Raw genomic sequence first — 20,825 nt, forward strand, 5'->3', positions numbered from 1 at the left:
GAGACACTGAATGTACTGCAGCAGCATCATCTAGCACAACTGATTTGGCAGTGGGTCAGTGAAAGTCTGGGGAGGTGTATCCTTGGAAGATTGCACAGACCTCCACATGCTAGGCAATGGTAACCCGACTACTGTTGGGTACCATAATGAAATCCTATGAGCCATTGCCAGACCTTGTTCTGATTCATTGGGCCCAGAGTTTTCCTAATGCCTGGCCTCGTGTGTCCAGAGTGTAGGCAGTTCCTGGATGACAAAGGTATTGATGCTATTGACTGGCCTGCACATTCCACAGACCTGATTCAAATTAAGAACCTCTGGGATGTTATGTATCTGCAGCTGACATTACCAAGTAGTGCCACTGACTATTCAGAGCATGCCCAGATGTTGTTGGGAGTTCATACAGGCACATGGACAAGAGTCACATTTGAGTTGATGTGATGAAAGTCATGTGAGTAGGATCAGCCTGGGATTTAAATTTTTGACTTTGATTTTTTTTGGTGTGGTATTGAATTCTGTCCTCAATGGATTGGTAAGTTTTTGGTTTACATTAACTGTTTTATTCTTAATGAGTTACTCAGTAAGCATTTTCCACTTTAGTTGCTTATTGAGATCCAATGTGTCATTAAATGTCCCCTTAAGTTTTTGAGGAGTGTGCTAGAAACTAATTTAAAATAGTTATGTAATTTACACTTTATAAACTATTTGTATTGTCTTCCAGCCATAAATGGACTTGTTTAGATTAGGGGTTCTCAACATCGGTCCTGGGGACCCCCTGTGGCTACAGGTTTTTGTTCGAACTAGATTGTTTTTAACTGGAATCCTGGGCTAATTAAGCGAACTGTGTTTTGGGCACAATATATAGAAATTAAACTAGTATTGGGTTAAAAAAAAAAAAAAAAACGTACTAAGCAGTGTACCAGATGCCCTTCCTGACATAACTCTCCCCATTTATCTGGGCTTGGGACCGGCACAAAGAAAGTATGTGTGTTGGCTGGGATTGGCTCCAGCAGACCCCTGTGACTCTCTGTAGTTAGGATATAGCGGGTTGGATAATGGATGGATAATATACAGTACTGTGCAAAAATTTTAGGCAGGTGTGGGGAAAAAATGCTGTAAACAAAGAATGCTTTCAGAAATATAAATGATTATTATCAATTTACAAAATGCAAAGTGAGCAAAGAAAAAAATCTAAATCAAATCAATATTTGGTGTTACTACCTTTTGCCTTCAAATCGGCATCAATTCTTATAGGTACACTTGCACAAAGTCAGGGATTTTGTAGGATTATAGTCGGGTGTATGATCAACCAATTATACCAAACAGGTGCTAATGATCATCAATGTCACACGTAGGTTGAAACACAGTCATTAACTGAAACAGAAACCGCTGTGTAGGAGGCCTCAAACTGGGTGAGGAACAGCCAAACTCTGCTACCAAGGTGAGGTTGTGGAAGACCGTTTCATGTCATGGCAAGATTGAGCCCAGCAACAAGACACAAGGTAGTTCTACTGCATCAGCAAGGTCTCTCCCAGACAAAGATTTCAAAGCAGACTGGGGTTTCAAGATGTGCTGTTCAAGCTCTTTTGAAGAAGCACAAAGAAACGGGCAACGTTGAGGATCGTAGCCGCAGTGGTCGGCCAAGGAAACTTAGTGCAGCAGATGAAAGACACATCAAGCTTATTACCCTTTGAAATCGGAAGATGTCCAGCAGTGCCATCGGCTCAGAACTGGCAGAAACCAGTGGGACCCAGGTACACCCATCTACTGTCCGGAGAAGTCTGGCCAGAAGTGGTCTTCATGGAAGAGTTGCAGCCAAAAAGCCATACCTCCGACATGGAAATGAGGCCAAGCGACAAGCATACACGCAAACATCGGAACTGGGGAGCAGAAAAATGGTGCTCTGGACTGATGAGTCAAAATTTGAAATATTTGGCTGTAGCAGAAGGCAGTTTGTTCATCGAAGGGCTGGAGAGCAGTACAATGAGTGTCTGCAGGCAACAGTGAAGCATGGTGGAGGTTCCTTGAATGTTTGGGGCTGCATTTCTGCAAATGGAGTTGAAGATTTGGTCAGGATTAATGGTGTTCTCAATGCTGAGAAATACAGGCAGATACACCTCCCTGATGGTATTGCATGATGGATAAGTATGATTGGCCCCAAATTTATTCTGCAGCAGAACAACCCCAAGCATACAGCCAAAGTCATTAAGATCTATCTTCAGCATAAAGAAGAACAAGAAGTGATTGGTATGACCCCCACAGAGCCCTGATTTCAACATTGTGTGTGTCTGGGATTACATGAAGAGACAGAAGGATGTGAGGGAGCCTACATCCACAGAAGATCTGTGGTTAGTTCTCCAAGATGTTTGAAACAACCTACCAGCCGAGTTACTTCAACTGTGTGCAAGTGTACCTAGAAGAATTGATGCTGTTTTGAAGGCAAAGGGTGGTAACACCAAATATTGATTTGATTTAGATTTCTTTTGTTCATTCACTGCATTTTGACTGAAAATAAATGATTAACACTTCCATTTTTGAAAGCATTCTTTGTTTACAGTATTCACACCTGCCTAAAACTTTTGCACAGTACTGTATATATATTTTAACAATATTTTCATCTTTGATCATTTTTTCTGGGCGTTCTATCATTTTAATCCAACATTAGACCCACTAATTACAAAATAATGAAGTAGATGCAGCCTTTCATGATTCAGTGTTTGCCTGGGTGTCTGCTCTGCTAGTTTTTAACTGTCATTAAGATAACAATTAAGGCAGAGAAAGGGGAAAATATAATGAAAGCAACAAAAGTGAGTTAAGAATTAAAGCAAAAGCCGGAATTCCTAAATGTCATATAAATGTAAAAATCATGCCTCTGTGCTTAATGTAGAATAAGAGAAGAGAAAAAAACCCAGCTAATTAGGTGAGATCAGTGTTAGCAGTTGTCGCGGATTATGAATCTGGTTGAAGCAAAACCCTGAAGCCACAGTGGGCCCCCAGGACCGACTTTGAGAACCCCTGGTTTAGATCATACTTTTAAAACCGTATGAATTGACCATTTTTTTTTTAATATGGGTCTTGGTTAAATTTCTTCTTAAAAATAATGCAAATGGCATCTTTACATACAGTTTTGAGTGTTGGTTCTGGTTAACTTCTATTGTAACAGGCATTCTTCAATAAAATGCTGCATTTTCTGAATCTCACAACTTTTACGTTTCCCTCTTCTGCAAACTGCACTGTGTGAAAGGTAGGGTGCATCATGAACATCCTTGGTGATGTGCTAGGAAAAATACCCTGGGAGCAAGTCAACTCCATAGCAAATGACTTCCTCTTGAACTGTGCAGCAACTGGGTTGATGCTGGCAACACTGCCATTAGTTTTATTCTTTTGTCTCCTTATTCTGACCCAGAACAAAATTTTAGTTTTTGTGTTGCATAGATGTGCCAAGTAAACTTTGTGTATTATCTTTATTAAAAGACCATTTGCACAGGACTTTGTAATTGTGGAATTCTAAATGGGGTACTAGCAACAAAATTTGGGAAACTTTTTTAGAATTTCTGTTTAACTGATTAGGCTAGCAGAGTTTTTTTCATTTTAAAATTTTACTAAACTCTTCATTATATTAACTGCACACTGCAGCCCTGAAGTGCAGTTGACATAATTTTCTCATTCAGGTCCACACTAGGTATGTTACTTTGTTAATGTAAATTTTTTTTTTTTTTTTTTTTTTTGCATCTATAAAGCCAATTGTCAATAATGGCAAGTCAATTTTTGAAGTTGTCAAGGGATCCTCTTAATTGCATTGAATTTAACATACTGTCCCTGCAAGACAATTGTCTGTTTTGGAATGAGGACCTGCAGTGACTTACTGGGATAATCTTTTTGCCAGTATCACATACTGTATGTAGTACTTCACAACATCAGTGTATTGCTTCTGAAATGTGACCCGCATGTGTGTTGTCCCCCAACTGGAAGTATTGTAGTTGCTTTGTCTGCTGCCATAGGTTTTATTTTTCCACAATCTCCATTTACTTTTCCCCCTTATACTATCAAGAAGAATTAGAACGTATCAAGAAAATATTCTTTTATTTAACAGTTGGTTACATTTGTTGAGCCAGTTAGAGTCCTTCAGGTTAAAAGGTTTTACATACCATATTTCCATCCCACCATATATAAAGTTTCTCTTGATTAGCAAAACAAAAGTCCTACGTATTGTAATGGCATCTTTACTCAAGCATTGTATACCTTAATTGAGAAATAAAGTAGCACCATTAGAAGGAAAAACAAAATTCTAATAAATTTTTAACTGCAGTTTGAAGAAAACACATTAATAATGGTACAACAATTGTGTGACTTTAAGGCCTTCAAGGAGGCAAAGAAAATTAAGGGACCCTAAGTTGTGTCGGGCTTTCTTTGAGCTGTTAAAGTATGGGTGGACATCTCTTACCTATGTTAGGTGACTGTAGCATTCTAGTAGGTAATGGGTGTTCTCCAGGTGCCAGTAACTTGTTCAGGCTTTATAGCTTGCTTTTTCCATCCTTGTAAAGTTTATGGTTGTGAATGATCAAATTGTGTGTATTTAAAAAAAATATAAATAAAACTTTCACATTTAGCACTGAATCTGTGAAGAAGTGCCGGGGCTGTGTGAGGCTACATAATCTGTACAGCGGCCTACCTGACAGACCTGTGCATGCACGTTGTTACCCTTGGTACACAATGGTACCTGTAGCCCGGGGCAGTAAAATATCCCTACAATGACTGCAGGTGTTTCTTGGCCATTAGATGCTCCAAGCAAAATTTGTGTTTAGCATACACAAAGACTTGCTGAATTCAGCTGCTCAATCCAGTGGCACCTATGAAAAGAGAAGAGTCGCTCAACTGGATTACTTCTCCTGGTCCTGTCCGAGGCCTGATTTTTGTTTGCTGTACCTCATTCAGAAGTATTAGTTAGGAAATAACTAGAGCTGTTTAAACAAATTTGTATGGCATTTTGTTTCCGCAGGCGTCCCATTTATCAAACTGTTTTGCATGGTCCAGCTCAATAATGAGGAAACATTCTGGGAATTAGGTGGGAAGGCATAAATGTGTGCATTTATAAATTTTTAACAAAGCTTTGAATTGTACCCCTTAAAGTGTACAGTTGTATAGCAAAGGACAATGTAAAATATTTAAGCATGCCAGGTGGCTTAAATATCATGAAAGCAGACTAACACTAACCTGATGGCACAAGACTGAGGTCATGCTGCTTTAACCTTGTCTCAGACTACAGCTCCTTGAGTGTTGGAGTGTGAGCAAGTCGTGGCCGTATGAGCATTGTTGCCATTAATGCACTCTTGTTTTTCCTGGATAGTTTCACTGGCAAACACACATTTTGGTGCCTCAAATGTCAGACCTGTTTTTGGGGATATTTTGACCTGCTGATTCCAAAAATGGCCCCAGCTTTCCCCTATCAGCTCTAGTTTTTGAGATACAGAACATAAGCCATATACCACTCTTCACTCTGCTCGCCCATAAAAAAAATCAGGATATTTTAATGTGTTTAAATTAATATCCTTTAAGCATGAAGGAAGCATATTAAATATTTTAAAAAGAAAGTGTACTATGTGAAAATCTACTTATTTCATACCAAAAGTAAATAGTTATGATACAAACTTTCCAGTCATTTGACATAAAAGAAGCTCCTTTTGTAAGACTTCCGAGAGTGGGATATGCCAGGATAATCCATCATAAGATTCCAACAATACGCTATCATGTGTGCATCCCATCTTCCTTGATATCTGGCTTCCATTGTTTTTATGTCTTGGTGAAATTTTTCATCTTCTTGTTCACTTAAGTCACCAAGGTTCTCTGGAAAGCGATCTAAGTGACTGTGCAGATAATGGACTTTAACACTCCTGTTGTCACCAAGCCTGTTGAAATGAGAGAGCATGTCCTCTGCTAATTGTGTGTAGTTGTCTGCCTTTCACAACAAGAACAAATGAAGACCAGGCACATGATTTGATTACATTCATTGATGCAATGTGGGCCATCGAAAATTCCTGCCTTCAGTTTTTCCATGGTAAGTCCAGATAACTTGTGCACTATATATTCAATGCACAGACTGTCTTCATTTAAAGCCTTTACAAATTGTTTCATCAGTCAAGTCAAGTTGGGGAGCATGCACTGGTACAGTGCGTTGCCACACCCACTACACGACGAAGAAACTCGGAATCCCGGTTGGCAACCCCCCCAGGCAGACACGCGGTTCAGTCCCACCCTCCGGAAATTACCCTCTATCTGCCACAGCCAGGTGTTATGTGGGTGACCCCTTGCCCTGGTCGAGCCACTCGGGCCCTCAACAATGAGGATCTTACGAGCTGGATCACTGTTGGGGAAACGCACCACATGGCCGTAGTGCTGTAATCGACACTTTCTCACAATGCAGGTAATGTACCTCATTCGGGACTCTATGAGCAACCGCTCATTCAACACAAAGTCAAACCAGCGGTACCCAAGGATTTTCCGGAGAGACGCAGTACCAAAGGAGTCCAGTCTTCATCTTGGGCCACGGGATGGTGTCCATGTCTCGTAACCATATAGCAAGACCAGAACCACCACGACTCTAAAGACTTGGACCTTCATCCTTTTGCATAGATAGCGGCAGCACCACACACCTCTTTCCAGCGACCTCATGACCCCCCATGCTCTCCCAATCCACCTACTGACTTCATAGGAAGAGTCACCAGAGACATGAATGTCACTGCCAAAATAAGTAAACCTCTTGACTCTCCGCAAACAGACACACTGCTGCTGGCTGTGCCCAAGAGGTCATTAAAGGCCTGGACCTTGGTTTTTATCCAGGACACTCGCAAGGCCAGACACTCAGACTCCTCGCTCAGTCTCTCGAGCGTCCTGATCAGAGCCTCCATTGACTCCGCGAAGATCACAGCATCGTCAGCAAAGTCAAGATCCGTGAATCATTCTTCACCAACAGATGCCCCACAGCTGGTGGACCCCACGACCTTGCCCAACACCCAGTCCATACAAGCATTGAACAGAGTAGGAGCAAAAACACACCCCTGATGAACCCCAGAATCAACTAGGAAAAATACAGAGGTCCTGCCTCCACTCTGCACAGCAGTCACAGTACCAGTGTACAGGCTGGCCATGATATCCAGCAACCTCGAGGGGACCCTGCGAACACTCAGAATGTCCCACAGGGAGTCAAACGCTTTACAAAAATCGACAAAGGCTGCAAAGAAACTCTGCCGATATTTATTTGCATTTGTGCTCCATGAGAACCCACAGTGCCAGGATGCGGTCAATGGTAGACTTCTTAGGGGTAAAACCAGACTGTGCCAATTGCTGGTAGGTGAGCAAGTGATCACGGATCCTACTGAGGTTGAGTGAATATTGAGTGACACACCATCTGTGGTCTAGCGACCCACGTCCTGCTTACAGAGGAATCGAAGCATTACGCACATCCGAATCTGTTCTCGGAGAGTCGCAGCCAGGAAGGCTGATGGAATGGTCCTTACGGATGACAGTGCAGTTGTGACCCGCTGGGCTGGCTACTTTGAGCAGTTGTTTAAAGCTGATCCTTTGGCTAGGATGTTGGATATCTCTGGGTCCACGGTTCTTGAGGCTGATCTTCCAATTAGCTGTGAACCACCCAGTCTCACTGACATTGCACAGGCGGTGAACCAGCTGAGGGGAGGAAAGGTTGCAGGGATCTGTGGTATCCGGGGTGAACTTCTCCAGGCTGGTGGTAAGGCTATCCTCCTGGCATTGCAAGCAATCTTTGCTTCCATTTGGGAGACTGACATCATCCCAACTGACTGGAAAACGGGACATTTTCATCCCTATCTGTATTGAAAATCCAATCGCCTGGATTGCAGCAACTACAGGGGGATTACACTGCTCTCGGTACCGGGTAAGGTCCTTGCTAGGGTCGTCCTCAATAGGATCCGTGATCACTTGTTCTTTCATCAGCCCTAGCTTTATATGTAGTGGTGGCAGTATGATTCAATCTTGTGCTACCAAAGGTTCATTGATTTCATTTTGTCCTCTAACTACCATATATTGTCTCGGAGGCCAATATTTTCTTGCCCAATGTTCATATCTGGCTCTACTATCCCAAAGGCATAAAACGCAAGGATATTTTGTGTAGCCATGTTGTTGACCAAGAAGAAACTTAACCATCTTCAAGTCTACACCAATCACCCATTGATGTTATTGGTAATTTATCATTTCCAAGACTAAAGCGATGGCCTTGTACTAAAATTTTATAAATTCAATCATATCTGAGAAATTAGAGCTGATGCAGTCTATCCAATGCAAAAAAAAAACAGGAACAGGCCTAAAAACCAAGACACCAAGAAATTCTTTTTGTTGGATTGTGTTTTCAAATTAGTCTATGCACATTGCACAAAATTAATTGTAAGTGAAAACTCATTTTCTTTGATGCATGTAGTTATAGTACGGTTGACCCAACTATTGGCGAAAATATTTGTTCAGAACTTTCCTAATAATGGTCAAGGTGGTGGGAAGCAACAAGTTTTGAATATTGGAATCCCTACTTGAAGTGACAACAGTGCACTGTATCAGAGCACACTTGCCTGCACACCCGCCCAGAAGTTCAGTGCCAGAGGTCACTTTAGAGTAGTCAAGTCAACCAACGATGTACAGTGTTGGGCTTTATAAGGAAACTAGATAAAAACCCCATGAGGACACCGACATTTTGATACTGCCTGTAGTCTGTCACTCTAGTGGATTTGAACATAGGATACTAGAGTTGTGACTGAAGTGCCAAATATTGAGAACGTGGTTAAATAAATTCAGCAAATGTGTATAAGAGACCAACCAAACAAAGCAAAGGTTAACAAAAAATCTCTAGATGCATCTGATGCCATAGGTCAGTTCCATGGGGAGATAAAAAGGACCTAAGCTGCTCAAATTTTAATATGGCTGAAATTCTTTTCTAGTGCCAATTGTCAGTAGTGTTCATAAACACTAGACATTCTTAGCAGTGTTTTATGTTAAAGAAAAAAAAAAAGCACATTCTAGTTTTGTGTAAAATGATTTATAGTCATTTATGTCCAGGGTATTTTACGACATACTTTGCAGTTCAAAGAACAAACAGGTTAGGGTTTATTACAAATCACAATGTAAGACACATATGCTCTTCATTTCTTTTACATCATCGGCTGCGAGTTTGGCCATCATTTCAGTGATATGGATCTAAAATGGGTTATGCTTAAATTTTTTTTCTTTAAAAAGCACAGACAATGTAAATTAAGTGAAAAAGATCTGAGCACACAAAAATCTGACTTTTAAACCCATTAAACAGCAACTAAGATTATTTTTGACTATGGAGTATGACAGTATTATAAATGGAACATCAAATGGTTACAGGAAAACAAGATGGATAGATGGACTGATGAAAGATTTTACAACATATGAGTATATGGTTTCAAAACTGGTTGACAAAACACGGTACATGTCTACATATATGTCAACCCTGAGCTAACAAGTAAATTAGTTAAAATCTGTGGCTATAAAAATAGATGATTAATAAGAAGGCTTAAAAGAAGAAATACATTTCTGCTCCTGATTTGTTCATAATGGGTTTTTGATAATGCAGCAGCTCAAAACTTCTTCCCTAAGTGCATTTGCCATAAGGAAGTTCTGTAAGAGCGATGTAATTCACTGTCATGGATATTGTATATGCAGCAACAAGATGGACCGGAATGGTGGGGTAGAATGAGACTTTGCAGTGTGTGCACATCGGGTGATTTGCACTGTGGACGTTGATTTTTTCCTATTTTTGTGTTCCATGTTAAACTTGTAGATGGGAGGCATTCTACGTATTCGGTGCAGCCCTGTAATAATATAAGAGAAATCTTAAGATGTGTCTTTCCAAATAAAGCAGATGAACAGTCTTCTTCCTCACTTTGAACATAAAGGTACAGTTGTGTGAGTGTCCTAGAAGGACTGAGAGCTGACTCCATTGTTTAATGGCCACTATAAGCTTTGAGCTGCAAATTCTGGTGTTGCAAGTATGCTGCTATACTAACAGTGATTGTCAAAAAAGTGGCATCTTTTTTCATTTTACTGTAGACATAGTTATGAAGTCAAGAAATGATGGCAAAGCATCGAATTGTTTGTTTAGTTCAGAACGTGTCAGCTGCAAGTGCTTAATTTGAGCTAGCTGCTATACAACAAAAGCTTTTATCGATATGATACTGTGATATAGCGTTAGATACTCATTCTTGTAATGAATCTAAACTACGCACTTAAATGTACTGAGTGCACCATACAAGATGCAGGGTTTTTTGTTTTTTTTTTTTTAATTTATTTTCTCCTTGAAATAGCTAAAGGTATCCTGTAAAGCAAGCTATAAAGTTTTGTAAATCCCATCAGCGTACAAGTACACAAAGAATAATCTGAATTATAAAAACTCAGGCATTAGTGGGTTGAAATCAGTTTTACCTAATGCATATAAACTTCCAAATACTGTACTTAAAAATATTGCCCAATTTAAAAAGTAGCATCTTTTGTCACTCTTATGATATGAAAATAGTTAAGAATTTTGACCAATAAGAAAATGCACTCTGATGTAAAATGACAACCCTCCCACCCCGCTACTTAACAATACAAATGAGCCTGTGTTTATGAGGAAAGCAGAAGGAACCGAAATGGACTTTATGAGGTGTGTGAATATGATGCTGGGAATTCTTTTCACTTCGGATGAATCAAACCCCAAACCTAACAGAATCACTCGTGTGTTTCTTACACGGCTGGCCTAATGGGTCCTTTGTGTGGTGTCACTCCAGTCTTCAGAATTCTTACTATTAAGATTCAAAGGCATGGTCACAGTGATTAGCAACATTTTTGTGTGGTAAGGTTTATGCGAGTACAAGACCTTTTCAGATATGTGAACAGAGTTCAGTATTAGTCTCGGAGAGAGAGTCCCATATCTGTTGTATAAAAGAAAAAAAATATATATATTTTTTTTTTCTTTGAAAGAAAGTCTTGAAAATTAAGTTCTTCTCCCGGAGAGCATCTTGAGCAAGGTCTGGAGGAAAGAACAAGCAGTTTGGCATAAGCTGCTTCAAGATGGCACCAAGCATTCTTTGGAAAAGGGGAAGCAGGATGCAGAACTGTGCCCTCCATTTTGAAACTGTTTTATTTCCCAAAGAGTGTCCAACACTGAAAAGTCTGCTGTCCATCCATGGCCACAACCATTATCTCCATTGCCTTAGCACTAGAAGGCTTGTGCAGCTAAGGAACACGGTGAGTACTATGGAAAAACCTGGTTTGCCTGCTGAAGATTTCCCTTCATTCCGGGTAGCGCCAATTGGGGAGGCTTCCGTTGGGATGAAGAATTCAGTGTTGCATGGTTCTGTGCAGCCGCTGCCACTTCCAGATCCACTGGTTTCATCACCTGTATAAAAACAAAGTACAACAAAACGCACCCGTTAGTTTCTACTGAGGGCTGTAGGTATAAATACAGAGTACTGGACAGCCTGGTCCCAGCAATTCTAAAAGCTACTAGAAAGTGGATTCAGTGTATATTAGAAGTTTGCACATACGTGCCACTTTCATGTGGGTTTCCATGAGGAACTCCAACAACTTATGTATGTATGTGTGTGTGTGTGTGTGTCCGTGTGTGTTTGTGTGTGTGTGTGTGTGTGTGTTGGATTGCTCAAGGACTCCATACTGGCTCTTTGTGTTCAAGTGCCTAACATTCTATCTGGAGAGTTTTTTTTTAATTGTTAGGTTAATTAGGGATGCTAGAATTGTCCCACCATTAGTAAGTGAATGTGTTATCCAGAGTACATTCCTGATTCATGCTGGACAGTGCTATTGGTAGACTAGAATTATTGGTATATTAGCACTAGAAGTCATGGGTTCAGGGAGTAAAGTGGATAGATTGAGAAACATGGTAGAGCAAGCTGTGAAAATTACTTTCCCACACCATAAATCTCCATTCTTGAAGTTGCTTTTACCATCATGGGGATGTAGGAGTCGAGGGCTAGCCTAGCAGCAACGGAGGAAACCACTATGTCCTTTTACTGATGGCTAAATAAGAGGTATTTTTGAATTCTAATTTCTCTGTCTTATTTTGTTCCCCCCTCACACTGCTGTATGTACTGTAAGGTTTGTAAACTCTTTTGGGACTCCCTCCCAACGGGACGACACATCGATGGTCACTTCTGTGGAAGACAGCCTATCAGTTGCCGGAGCAACCGCAGGCTTGCAGCACTGATGCGGCTCGCCGCAAAAGCAAATCCAAGGCGACTGCGTTCGCACTATAAGTGCTTGTCATCGATGGGTGATGCAAGGAACATTGTAAATGCAGGGAGCAGTATTACCTGGCCATGACCCTGCTGTGTCTATGTATAGGAGAGTGGTGGATCCCGCTACAATAAATAACTCCGCTGTTCCTGTTTCAAGCTGAATAAAGCTGGTTTTGTGTTTTGGGGCAGGGACTCGCACATCACAATACCCTGTTTTGTTTGAATTAAATACACTATGTATAAGCTCCTTTTGTACTTTTAGATTGATCCCTAGTAAACATTTATATAAACAATATTTTTGGGAATTCATTTTTTTTTAAACCTATTTTTCATTGTATGTAATACAATAGGAAATGTAAGCATCTGTTCCTAAGCTTGCTTTGCCTAAAGTATGGCTTTTTCTTAACTGTCAAAGAACCTGCTAACATGTTATTGGACTTCAGGATGAAAGCCATATAAACATTTGGGAGAACAAGAAAATTTGTCAGAAGACACCTCACCCAGGTAGCAAAATAAGAATTTTGACCATTATATCATAATAATATTTATACCTGTATATAATAAATATATATACGTGTATTTACTTATCTGATGCTTAAAAGCAGAACATCCAATAAAAAACTACTTATTTTATTCAGGATCATATTAAGAGTAAGTTGAGAGGCTTGAATGGATTTCCTTAATATGCAGTTTTTGGTCTCTAAAACACATTAATAATAATAATTCTTTGCATTTATATAGTGCTTTTCTCACTACTCAAAGCGCTCAGCAATTGCAGGTTAAGGGCCTTGCTCAAGGGCCCAACAGAGCAGAGTTCCTATTGGCGTTTACGGGATTCGAACCAGCAACCTTCCGATTGCCAGTGCAGATCTCTAGCCTCAGAGCCACCACTCCACCTTTGAGCATAATGCAGTAATTATAAGAACAGCCAAACAATTTAAATGAGTTATTTTTTTTTACTTTGGAATAACTTGTTTTAGCTGACATTTGTCCTAATGTGTTAAGCACTTCGGTATCTTAATATTGGTTTATTTCAGCTAAAGGGGTTTTACTCCTTCAGTCTCTCTGGTGAGCCGCACTAACTATTGTGGCCTCACAAGGAACTGGACCAAAATGTAGTGACCAATACTGCATACAGTGTGTGTTTGGCCAAATGAACAGGTAAAGCTCTGAATTATCGTAGGGTGAGAAAGGTGTACCATAAATCATTTTGTAGAGATAAGTACATAAATGGTAATGTTTTAACACAGCTTTATAGGAAAATGAGAATTTAATGGGAACGAGAATGTTATGATTTATCTGCCTAAATTCTGCTGAAGTTTCAGTCTGAAAATTTCAGTCTGAAAAAACTATGAAATAACTACGGCTGTATGTATAAAACATTGCTTGGATTCCATACTACAATTTTGCATATGCTAGAAAAGCAAAAAGGTATAAAATCAGATTTAAAAAGCTACACATATGGCAGTCCGCATAATAATCCATCCATCCATTTTCCAACCCGCTGAATCCGAACATAGGGTCACGGGGGTCTGCTGGAGCCAATCCCAGCCAACACAGGGCACAAGGCAGGAACCAATCCTGGGCAGGGTGCCAACCTCCACATAATAAGTTCCTCATTAAATCTCAAATGAGCCTCAAACTCGCAGGTACATTTAGCTACTCCTTGTCACCTCTCGCCAGTAACCACATATACAGTAAGGGTTAATCAACTGATTAGGTACATGGAGACTCAGTGGTAGCACTGCTGCCTCGCAGTAAGGAGTTTGGGAGTGCTCCCTCTGTAGAGTTTGCACGTGGCTCCTGTGGGTTTGCTCAAGTTTCCTTGTACAGTCCAAAGATGGGATGTGGATAGACAATGTTAAATTGTCCTGTGATGTATGTGGGTGCATGCACATTTTCCAGGAGCTGTTGCTGGCTGTGTCCATTGCTTGCTAGGATAGGCTCCAGCTGACGATTGCACTGGATAAGTGGGTTTAGAGAATGGATGCATCGAGTTCTATAGTCAGTCCTGCCTAAGACAACTCACTTGCATGTCACCAATCCTTAAACAGGCAGAGAAATACTTCTCAACTGCAGGTTAGTTCACTGTTTCAGATTTAGGTTCAGAAGGGTTAAATTCAAATTGAATATGTTGTATTTTGTATTTTCCTCTTCTACATAATCAAAAGATGCAAAATGGATCATCGGCAGTCAGTACACATAATTGAAGTGGTAATGTGTGTGGCTGTGGCTTATGCCTGCCTGTGCAAACAGCGGGGTGGCGGTCTGAGCAAACCTGCATACCATACATCACACGTAACCCCTCTTGCAGAATATTTAAAAAATATAAAAATTATAGCTGTCTCTTTCATAGATTTAACAAAACACTCCAACTTTCAACTCTTTTAACTGAAGTTCTACCTGAAAGTTATGCTATGCATATGTTTTCTAACTTTTTAAAATAAGAAAGTGCTTATTTTTCCATAGTGTAATTCATTCAAATATCGTAAATGGTATTTATGTCCACTTTTGTGATGATGGCTGATTTATAGGCCAATTTAGACTTCTTAGAGTTGTCCTTCTGGAATTGTGTGCTGAATTGGAGCCTACATTAGAGAGACCATCAGAAATCACACAGTCCCTGTCCCGTTACAGCTTTTAACATATGGGTTTAGAAAATAGATGGATGGAGACAGACGGACCTCTACTCTCCATCTGATGACCTCCAGAGCTCCACTACATTAAGGAGGTTGTTGCTTTATACTATAGTCCGTGATAACACCTGGTTAGGGTTGGGGGAAGGTTATCTGGCTCAAGACAAGTAAACCAAGTTACAAAAACCTGTAATCAAATTGGGTGTCCAGCAGAACTACTGAATCATGAAGCTGTAGAGGTCTACAGATAGACCCATCTCCCAGACAGACAAATTAATTGATGCGTCATTGAAATGGGCAAAGAAATAAGATTTTCTGTTAGCTTCATTGTTATGCAGCCTGGAGTCACCAAAATGCCAACACCAGAAAAAGTCTGTCTTGGACTTATGGATGGCTGAAACTCGTCAGTTTCCATGCCTAGTTTCAATCTAATATATCCTATCTTTTGCGTAATAAATGGCTTAAGCACATTTCCGAGCATAAGCAAGTTTTATGCATGAAACCCCTGGAATTACACTTGTTTTAATATTTAAATAGTTAATAAATGAATGTAGAGCTATGTGAATTTTATATAAATTCCATTACTCATAATTTAAAAAAATCCAAAAGAATCATGCATCAACAATTACACTTTTTATATATAGACTGTATATATATATATATATATATATATATATATATATATATATATATATATATATATATATATATATATATATATATAATGTTGAAGGTCATTTTCAGTTCAGAGTTCCATCTATATTAAATGAAAAATTTATCGTTTTACTGAACTCACATGCTATTCAGGGCTGGTCCTTTGCTTTGACGCCTCTTCTGGAATAAGCCCCATCTGATGCTTATTGAAGCCAATTTTACACCAAAGAAAACTAAATCTAAAAGTTCCAAGGTGGCAAAGTCTCTGCAGAAAATCTCATTGCTCTACTTCACTTATACTTGTGTTTAACTTTACTGTCTGTTAAATCTTTAAAATGGCAGTAAAACTGATTGCTAGCATACCATATATAGAACACCTGTACATTATAAGCTGTACATCAGGTATTCATCTAATCGTATTTTTAATGTATGCTCCACACACTCCTGCCTGGTTTTTCTTACAGTCTGCAGTGATGTTGATGCTTTTTAGGCTCCCAGCTGCCATCTGCTGGTGAAAGTGTGTAAAGTAAAATAACTAAAGAGTTGATTCTTGCAGAGTCTGACCACAGAGGCTGGTCTTCTGCCAGGATTTATGGCTTATTATCCAGCTCCTGGAGCTCCATATACTGTATATATGTATTGATTCCACATTATAATTCCAACATATTAGTGAAATATTATCTCCCGCTTTTAAACTTGCATTAGATGTGTCATTAACAAGCCTCTCCTGGATAGTTACTTTCTTATCTTGCTTTTTCTAATCACCTAATTAATCTGTAACACACATTAAACTAAGAGGTCTACAATTTTTATATTATTGAATGTGTACAATCGTTCATTTCACTGGCTTGCTGTGATATCTTAAAACACACATTAAATATGTATACTGCATAGTTACTAAATTCACCCAGAAGAACCCTTGAAAAAGTACTTGTAATTTTTGCTGAAAACTTTTCATCTTAGTAGCAATTCACTGTGTATAATTTTTTAAAAGTTCACAACGGACACCTTTTTTCCTGCTTGTTGACTGGAGGGCCGCAGTGGCTGCAGGTTTTCATTCTAATCATCTTCTTCAATAGTGACCAGGTTTTGCTGCTAATTAACTTCTTTTGCCTTAGTTATCTCTTTTTCCTTAATTAGGAGCCAAACAATAATGAAATACAAAACAAGCCGCCCCATGACCAGCTCACCTGTGCCCATCACACAATATCTGAAAATAAAGAAAGGTGATGGTCTCATACAAGGTTGCTCTTTCAGGTCACCAAAACATTTTGACGTTTGGTGTCCTTAGAAAAAACAGAAAAAATCAACATTTTTGGAAATGTCTGCTGTGGCAGAATGAGAGCAGCAACAAGCCATGGAATTAAATAACAGGTTTAATTAACAGCAAGAATTGGCTTCTCATTAAGAGATTGATTGGAGTGAAATTGGTTGGAGTTTGAAATCCCAGTTTAACTGGTCATCTGTTGGCTCGTTTCACATCTCATTTCTGTTTGGCTGTCATTTAATGAAGAAAGGAATACATTCAGAGGACTGAGTCCTTAAAAACAGGGCTATTAAAATGAAGGGAAAAGAAGTTAATTAGCAGTGAAAACTGATCACTGATTAGGAAAAGGGTTACAATGAAAACCTGCAGCCACTGTGGCCCTCCAGGCCCGGAGTTCGACACCCCTGACCTAAGAAAACATTAAAGTTATGGCTATTTGGCGTTTTGCTACCTGTGTATTTTAATTTTTTTCTTCTATTATTTGGATTGAAAATTGATTAAGTGCATTTTCTAAATGACAAAGAAGCACACAATATTCTGCAGAACGGGGAATGCCTATCATTTATGCAGCACTGACTAAATAGGGAAATTGAGTTTAAAATAAAATAATTATCCTGTACACCTATTGACCACTTTTCTACAAATTAACACCAAGTTGAACTTTAAAGCATTAAGGTCTACCACACTGCTTGCTAAAATATTCCAGTTGTCTTTGCTTCTCTGTCATAGTTGTGCAAAATCTAATCTTAAGAAGAGCTCTTCAACAAGAATCCACCACACTAATTATCTTCAAAGTTTTGAACAGTATCATCTCTTAATCTCCATTTGTTTTAAAGGTTCAGCTCCTTCAGTCTTTCTGCGTAGTTTAGTTCATACTGTACTTTGCAGTCTTTGAAGTCAAGCCTTGTAACCTTTCTTTGCATTTTCTCTTGCTCTGCTACGTCTTTTTTTGCAGTGAAGAGACCAAAACTAGACACAGTATTTCAGAGGCAACCTCATAAATATGTTATGTGGCTTAAACTTTTTTGACTTGTTCTCCACACAGTGCTATATAATCTAACATCTTATTAACCTTCTTAATGGCTTCTGTATTCTGTTAGGTCCTTCTCATAAGGTGCACTTTCAGACGTCCAATTGAGTGTATTGGATTTGTTATAAAGATAAGAAGTGTGTTCTTGTCTATTTTACCACCAACTACACACCAGGTAAGGTGAAGAAAGAAATGTCATATGACACAACAGATAAAGAAATAAAATAAAGTTAATGTATACAGTAAATGTATCAATTTGGAAATCTGTATAGAATCCATTGATGATTTCCGTTGCAACTGCTGGCTAATTAATGAACCGCCACGCTGCTTGGTAGCTTATTCCAAGTGTCTATGGTTCTCTGTGTGAAGAAAAACTTCCTAACATTTAAGCAAAATTTATCCTTAACAAGATTCCCACTGTGTCTCTGTGTTCTTATAATAATAATAATAATAATTTTATTTATTCGTAGGCACCTTTCTAAACAGTCAAGGACACAGAAAAATAGGTAAAACACAGATTATAAACAAAAATAAAATATAAAATTTAAAATCAGACAGAGCAAGTGTAATTAAAGAGAAAAAGCAGTCTTAAACAAATGAGTTTTAAGTTTAGATTTGAAAAGTGAGAATGATTCAATATTTCTAAGCTCAGATGGTAGTGAGTTCCAGAGCTGGGATGCTCTCCATGGTGATAAGATGGACGAAGGGGAAAATCAAGTGGATGGAGGAAGAGGATCTAAGGGTACGGGAGGGAATGGCAACATGGAGGAGGTCAGACAGCTATGGAGGGGCAAGGTTGTGGATAGCCTTGAATGTTAACAGGAGAATTTTGAATTGAATGAGGAAATTAACTGGAAGCCAGTGAAGCTGCTGCAAGACAGGAGTGATATGGTGAATAGTAATGAAGAGGGCAGCTGAATTCTGGACCAGTTGAAGCTTATAAAGAGATGATGAACCTTGATGAACTAATTTTAAAATAACAGTCTCAATCCACTCTACTAATTCCCTTCTTAATTTTAAACACTTCAGTCATGTCACACCTTAACCTTCTTTGGCTTAAACTGAAAAGGCTCAGCTCTGTTAATCTTTCTTTACAATTCATCCCTTGTAGCCATGGAATCAGCCTAGTCGCTCTTCTCTGGACGTTTTCTAGTGCTGCTATGTCCTTTTTGTAGCCAGAAGACCAAAACTGCATACAGTACTCAAGATGAGGCCTCACCAGTGCATTATAAAGCTTGAGTATAACCTCCTTGGGATTACAAATAAAATTATTTTGTCAAACATTCAATATTCCTCATTCATGTTATTTTAACTATTTATGGAGTAATTAAAAGAAAACAATACATTATTTTATGTTTGGTATGGTTTTTTACTTATATTAGCCTTTATTAAAAATATTACAGTTACTTGTATTTGGGAGCAAGCTAAAGTTTTTTCCAGTTCTTGTGATAATGTTTTTAATTTTAAAATGCTATAACTGTAAATCCAGAGGCATTTGCCTGTTAACTGTGTTCATTCTTGTGTAAGAATTATTCTAAATATACAGAGCTTTCTGTACGACACCTTGTCTGAAGATGTCTGCTAATTTATAACAATACAAAATAATTTAAAACATTAAGGAAAAAAGTTAAAAGGCAAATAGTCTCTTTAAAGGTTCCATTTTACATTTGAAAATTAAACTAAATAAAAAAGTTGAACTTTTGCTGATTACAAACCTTTGCAGATTTTGTGGATTTTGTATCTAATATTTTTAAGACAGGCTTAAAAAATGTTTTAAAATCTTAGCTTTTCTAATACTTACTCTTTGATATTAAATGTACAAATATATAAATATATATGTATATATATATATATATATATATATGGCATGTCTTCAAATAATATATGATGTTAACACAGACATGTAAAATAAAGGAAAGTTGAAAATCCACCCCCCCCCAGCCCTCCACCAAGATCTCCTGAATGCAAATGAATTTGGCTGTCCTAATAAGAACATTCATTCTCCATGAAAATGAATGCTTTGTGCTTCTCTGCATTTCATGATGAAATTCACATAAAAAAAATGGGTGACATCCATGTCATACTTACTCGTGTCTTGAAAATTGACATCATTTCCATTGTAAGCATTCTTGAGCTTGTTAGTCATTACTCTGAGAGCCATGATCTGCTGACGGATGAATGTGTCAGGTCTTGTGATGTCCACCTCAACTTCAGGGTTGTTAATCTGATTAGTCAGGCCACTGTTCATCACTTCAGGCAAGTACCTGTGAGGAATAATGCATAAAATAAAAAATCATGCTTTCATCTGACACCTGTAATCCATACAGGCAAATTTAAACATAGAACACTTTTGTATAAGGTGCAAGGTAAAAGGTTTTTTATTAACCGTCTAGTATTTTGGACGTGAACAATTCATTTTATTACAATGCTTATTCAAAAGATATTAACTTTTTACAGAAAAGATTGAATAAAAAATGAAGTTCTGATGTTACTGATGCTAACAGCTTTGATCTTTCAAGTCAACTACATGTGTATTTACACTTTAAGTTGACAGCCTTGTGACAGGTAGCCTAACATAAGACTTTCTTTGTTTCCTATTTTTAATGCTTGGCACTGTTGACCGATCATCAATGTCTGCTAATTAGTAGAAGAACTTTTGTAGTTGCTGTAGGAATCCCATTTTAGGGCTAAAAGTGCTTCAGGCATGACATGCCACCCTGTACATCCTTCACAGCTTCTACTGTTAACCATTTCTAATCATGATACTGGTCTCTCAAAATGGAAAGTACGCCTTGTAGTGCTGTTTTGTTAAGGCTTCTTTGTATTAATCAATGTAAAATGCAGGTGGTCTTCTCAATTTTTGAGATTTCCAATGCAATAGATTTAAACAAAAATACTAAGATTTTGTTTTTATGTTTATTTAATTGTAGCTCTAATATATCATTTTAACATTTTGTAACACT

The 20,825-nt window shown here is 38.6% G+C and overlaps 1 protein-coding gene across 2 annotated transcripts in view; it reads right to left on the bottom strand.

Annotated features, from left to right (window-relative positions):
* Window positions 1–9,039: 9,039 nt before the first annotated feature.
* The window catches only part of LOC114650107 (glypican-6-like), a 1,271,406-nt gene continuing 1,259,620 nt past the window's right edge, over window positions 9,040–20,825 (bottom strand). For both annotated transcript variants that reach the window (XM_051926780.1, XM_028799561.2), the window contains 2 exons: window positions 19,951–20,126; window positions 9,040–11,419 (listed from right to left, as the gene is read on the bottom strand). In XM_051926780.1, the coding sequence (XP_051782740.1) occupies window positions 11,220–11,419; window positions 19,951–20,126 (376 nt within the window). In that variant the 3' untranslated portion in view covers window positions 9,040–11,219. The remainder of the gene's footprint in view (window positions 11,420–19,950; window positions 20,127–20,825) is intronic.

The sequence above is a fragment of the Erpetoichthys calabaricus genome, chromosome 4 (assembly GCF_900747795.2).
Source record: "Erpetoichthys calabaricus chromosome 4, fErpCal1.3, whole genome shotgun sequence".
NCBI lineage: Eukaryota > Metazoa > Chordata > Cladistia > Polypteriformes > Polypteridae > Erpetoichthys > Erpetoichthys calabaricus.